This window comes from Gymnoscopelus microlampas (genome assembly GCF_963454915.1).
Source record: "Gymnoscopelus microlampas genome assembly, chromosome: 12".
NCBI lineage: Eukaryota > Metazoa > Chordata > Actinopteri > Myctophiformes > Myctophidae > Gymnoscopelus > Gymnoscopelus microlampas.
In genome coordinates, this window is record NC_139949.1 from 9,617,552 (window position 1) to 9,623,199 (window position 5,648).

Here is a 5,648-nt window from a genome sequence, read left to right on the forward strand (position 1 = left end):
GGACTATATACCGTCACCTCACGTCAGGCATATACAACATCTACAGACACTCAATATACCAATCAGTGGTGTAAAAAGTACTACTACCATTTCTTACTTAAGTAAAAGTATCAATACTGCAATGTAGAAATATACTTAAAGTACCAAAAGTAGAAAGTACTCATTATGCAGAATGTCCCGGTTTTCAAACGTATAAATCTTTTGAAAAAAGCAGATCTACAAGCTCACCATGCGTCGCAACGCGACACATTGTGAGCTATGTTCAATTGGCCGAACTATTGTGCAGTACTTGAGTAAATGCACTTAGTCACTTTCCAGCACTGCCTATTGACAAGGTCATTGCTTAACAAGATGATGGACATCAGTTAGAGCCTTGAAGCTGCCTTCTCCTGTGTGTGAGCACTCCCCTGAGTCTATCTTTCTAAATCAACCTTCTTCTTTGGTATTACATAACCCTTAGTGAAGTGGTGTTCTTCAGCTTCCTTCAACAACGTTTGAAAAAAAAAAAAAAAACACACAAAAAAAACCTAACAAAAGAGAAGCAAAAATAGCTGATCCACTCAGAATGCCGAGTTACAGTAGTATAACAATAGTTTTGACCTCTAAGAACTTTGGTTCAGCGAGCCCTATACCGAAGCCGGGAAAAAAAGTTTGGTGTCGTTTTGGAGTATGCGCCAGCCTTTGTACTGTATACTGTAAGATGCCAAGTTAGGCTAAATAGTCAGATTATCTTTAACCCATTTAGACCGGGAACACATCTGTGTCATTTTTAGATTAAAAAATAGCAGATATACAAGCTCATAGTGCGGCACCGAGTGCCGCACTATGAGCTTGTAGATCTGCTATTTTATTTTTCAAGTGAATATTTTAACTCAAATCCTTGCTTCTGGGGGTTCCTGGAACAACACATTTCGAGTCGGCGGACAAATACAAATCATTTTGGGGGTCCTTGACATGAAAAAGTGTTGTTCCAGGGACCTCCCCAGAAGCAAAGATTTGAGTTAAAAATATTGTTTAAAGAAAAAAAAATGTATTCAAAGATTTGCACAAAATGTTCAAAAATCGCAGATCTACAAGCTCATAGCGCGGCACTCGGTGCCGCGCTATGAGCTTGTAGATCTGCGATTTTTTTAATAGCCAAATAAATGACACAGATGCGTTCCCGGACTTAAAGGGTTAATATACTCATCATCTGAAAAAATGCACCCAACCTATGACTTTGATTTTGCAGAGAGAGAGAGAGGGAGTGAGAGGCACATTTCACATTTCCACCTAATGCAATGCAGTTTCCAGGCTATTTATAACAATTTCTTATGAACAATTTGCAGCCCATTTGCATCAGGTCATTTGCTGAAATCACAGATTCAGAGGGTTCTCTGGCAGCCAGAGTAAAGTTTTATATTGGATATTACAGTATGTGCTCTGGGCCCTGAAATTGTCTGACACCTTAAAGACCCTGCAAAGCAGATATGTGTTCTTTAGTTTGAAACACCACAGAATAATGGTATAGAACACCGGCCAAATTTGACCGATTAAAGCAGTGCTTCCCAAACCTTTATTATATATTATCTTCCTGCCTTATTTTTATAACATTGTTTTAAAGTGTTTCAATGTTGTTGTTTTCTGCTTCTTTTTCTGTAATTATTTTTCTATTATTATTATTATTATTATTATTATTATTATTATTAATTACCCCCCGGGACCCCAAACTATAGTGAAAATAGCCGATTGAGTTGAAAAGCACATTTGAATTGCCTTGTTCTTGAAATGTGCAATACAAATAAACTTGCCCTACCTTGTAGACCTGCTTATTTCACTACTTTGTTTTTGTTAGTTTTTTATTTATTCATGATTCTTTCGAAAAAGAGTTACATGTATGAAAAGTTTTATTTTCTTTTATAATAATAATAAAAAACAAAATGTGGCAAACGAAAAATACATACTCTGAGTGTCTGCCTTGCCACCTGTGTGTGCGTGCGTGCGTGTGTGCGTGCATGTTTGTGCGTGTGTGTGTGTTTGTGTGATAGAAAGCCCCTCCCCCACCCAGTGAAACTGGCCTTCAGTGAGACTTGGGACTCTCCTCCACAAGCAGCACAGCGACACTATGCCTCCAGTGTGTCGTCAAGTGATGATTAAAGCCCAACATAAATCATAACTCAGATATATGGTGGGGGAAAACAACTCCACAATTCTTTGAGACACACACACACACACACACACACACACACACACACACACACACACACACACACACACACACACACACACACACACACACACACACACACACACACACACACACACACACACACACACACACACACACACACACACACACACACACACACGTGTTGTTCTATCTTTGCCTCTGGGGGTCCCTGGGAAAAAAAAAACATTTTTGAGATAGGGGTCCACGGCCAAATACATGTGGGGGGGGCACCACTGAAATAGCAACATACGTTTTTTTTCCCAGAAAACTGTAAGGAAGACGTTTTTAGAATCAGCCTCAGGTCTTAATGGGTTAAGTCCAATCTGTTTTCTAATATTGGTGATCATTCAGTGATGACTTTCAGGGCCCTTACTGAACTGTAAGCACAGGGAAATCTGACACCGCTAGAATCATTCGTTGTCGTACAGCAAAGCTAGATTTGTTCCGCAATGATGAGACCAGATTGCAGATTGTATAATGTCCCTTTGATATAAAAGCAGCATGATGTAACAGAACTGGTTCATTTCATGTCGTTATTTAGTCTGCTGCTTATAATAACGGTAATCAACTGTAATCAATTCCAGCCATAAAAGTTAATCACGTGCTGCCTACTGCAGCCGGCAGTACAGTTGGACCTGTCATGTCAACCGTTAAAATGGAGTTATTAATTAAACACTTAAAAGGTAGGGTAAGTGATATTTTTTTTGGTTTAAGTGTTTTGTTAAAAGGTCAAAGGTCTATATGCTGATAGTAATCATTGCTATAGAGTGTTTGTTCAGTAACAGGGGTCTTCCTGTCTCTCCAGCTCTTTAATAAACAGAAAATACATTTTCAAGTGGGTTGCCGAACTCAGCCTATCCGCTTCAATGTTATAGTGTTGGCCAGTTCCAATTTTATCTGCTTATTTCTTTGTGTCATCACGTCCCATTTCATGTGTTTATCCTGTATCTAGTATGAGTTTTCTCTCCAAATTGGATGAAATTGGTGTCCCAATCGGAACGCATATTCATTACTAACCTAAACCTAACCCTAACCCTAACCTTAGTGGGGGAACATAGAACCCGGTGAACATAGGGATGACCCCCATTAAAGAGCTGGCGAGACAGGGCGACCCTGTTACTGAACAAACTCTCTATAACAATGATTACTATCAGACTACAGAGCTATTTAACAATTTTAACAAACAATTATCACTTACCCTATACCTCTAAACTAGCATCCACATTTTGGGCATGTTATAATAGGTGAACATTCAGCGGAAATATATATGTTTTCAGAATGTTTTATTTGCTAAGATATTTGGTGTGCAGGGAAAAAAGAAGGGCTAATAGACCTCTGGAGGACCTTGGTGAAAAAACAGTTTACTGGACGGGTTACATTGTTGCTAATTCACATTTGTATTAATTTAGTTTCATTATTATAAATTGAATTATTAATAATATTTAATTCGTATTAATTTAGTTTTGGTTTCCTTGCTATTTCAGGTTCAAATTAAGTGATACAATTGTACAAAAAAAAAAATTGAGGTCAAAACTTAAAATTCTCTCTCTCTCTCCAATGAAACTATATTACTGCATTACGCGGGACTAGTAATGCCGGCACTTAATGCGGACGGGAGTGGTGTTCAGAAATTAACTGCGGGCAGTCAGTAAAGAATAGTTAGAAATCCAGCGTAGGTGGTCCTGGCCTGGGTCTGTGTCGTCCAGACGGGTCAAAGTGGGGCCTGGTGCACTGGTCATGCCCTGGAGGGGGCAGGTGGTCCGGCTCTGGTGCAAACGGGTCATAGCGAGCCCCTGGGGGCACGGCCCCTGGAGGCAGGATGCCGCTGGACGGGTTAAACCGCGGAGGCATGATGTTTCGTGGGTCCATTATCATCCCTCCGCCCAATGGATTCAACGGATCCAGATCTCCACTCCCTAGACCACCCGGCCACTGTGGATCCAGATCTCTTCTCCCTAGACCACCCGGCCACTGTGGATCCAGATCTCTTCTCCCTAGACCACCCGGCCACTGTGGATCCAGATCTCTTCTCCCTACACCACCCGGCCACCGTGGGGGTTCTCCCCAAGGGGTGGGTATCCAAGGCTGTGGCTCCGGTATTCCAGTGTAAGGGTAATTGTATTCGTCTCTGCCGCGGCCCTCTTCCTCGTATCGTTGTCCCTCCGTCATCGTGCTCTTCTCTGTCGTCGTCCTGGCCGGTTCCTCCTGAGGCGACAGGAGCTGCGTTCTCACCTTCTCTGCCAGACTGTCGACGTCCTTGTACACGCGGTCAAACGACTGCAGCTGCCCGGCGTCCGCGTGATCACCGATGTTCACCGTCAGGACTGAATCCCGCAGTGTGTTGGAGTTGATCAAATTGACGATCACGATGGCGGAGTCAACGGTCTGAGCTTTGAGCAGGTAGTGGCTGGTGCCATCTTTGTCTTGCTTTGTGTAGCGCAGAGTGTACACCTCCTTGTTGCTGTTCCAGTCCGCGGGGAGCAACTCTGACCTCCTATCAGCGCTACCAGGCTCGTCTCCAGAGCCCACACACTTGTATCCGTTCTTGATAATAGCCCAGTGAACAAAACACACAACCGTATCTTGAGGGCAACTAATGCTGCCTGTAACAGTAGTATAAAATGCCTCTAGTCCTTCCATCTTTTGGGTTTAGTACTTCTGCTCTGCTGCTTGCTTATAAGTAAAGTGTTTATGACCAATGATGTCTGTCCGTCCGATCCAGGAATGGGTATGGAGTGACCTCTAGCTGAGTAGTGCTTAAGTGTGCAACTTCTTGAAAGTGTGATCACAGCTGGGACTGCGTTCGGGTTTTAAGCATGTTACTCGCATCATCAGTCTGATGTCACCACGAGTCAGCCCTGCCCAAATACGGAGTGCCAGGTCTTGCCCCAATGTCAGACCATCCCATACGTATTGGGTAAGCGTAATGTATACACTCAGCTCCCTATACGGGCATAAAAGGGGGCATGCCCATATAAGGGTGTATACTGATGACATCAGGGATCTCCATATATGGGCATTGACAAGGACTGACGGATAAAGAGATCTCCATATACTGGCATTAGAGATGCGCGGATGGGCTTTTTCGCCACCCGAATCCGCGTCTACACGTTCATTATCCATCCACCACCCAACTGCCTTAATTATATCATCCTATTTATAGATCTGCATCGACCACATCATGTCAAACAATTATTATTTCCCTGACATTAGTTATCTCTTGTTCTTCTTGTTCTTGTCCAGAACAGCCGATCCAGCCGTCATGCCCATATATAGAGATCCGGTTGTCCAGAACCACCGATCTGACCGATATGCATACTGTATAAGATCTAACCTGACCTGCCAGATGAGGGCGGTATTGAGTTTCACTACCACCTTGCATCTGGGATCGCTCACAGAGTAGAGCTACCCGCACGCCTGTGTGTACGAACCAATCAGC

The 5,648-nt window shown here is 42.9% G+C and overlaps 1 protein-coding gene across 1 annotated transcript; it reads right to left on the reverse strand.

Moving 5' to 3' along the window:
* Positions 1-3,868: 3,868 nt before the first annotated feature.
* LOC311057180 (proteasome inhibitor PI31 subunit-like) lies at positions 3,869-4,849 on the reverse strand (the record flags this gene model as incomplete). Its single annotated transcript, XM_084074131.1, has 1 exon — positions 3,869-4,849. The coding sequence occupies one exon, from the start codon at positions 4,847-4,849 to the stop codon at positions 3,869-3,871; it is 981 nt and encodes a 326-aa protein (XP_083930257.1).
* Between the last annotated feature and the right edge of the window lie 799 nt (positions 4,850-5,648).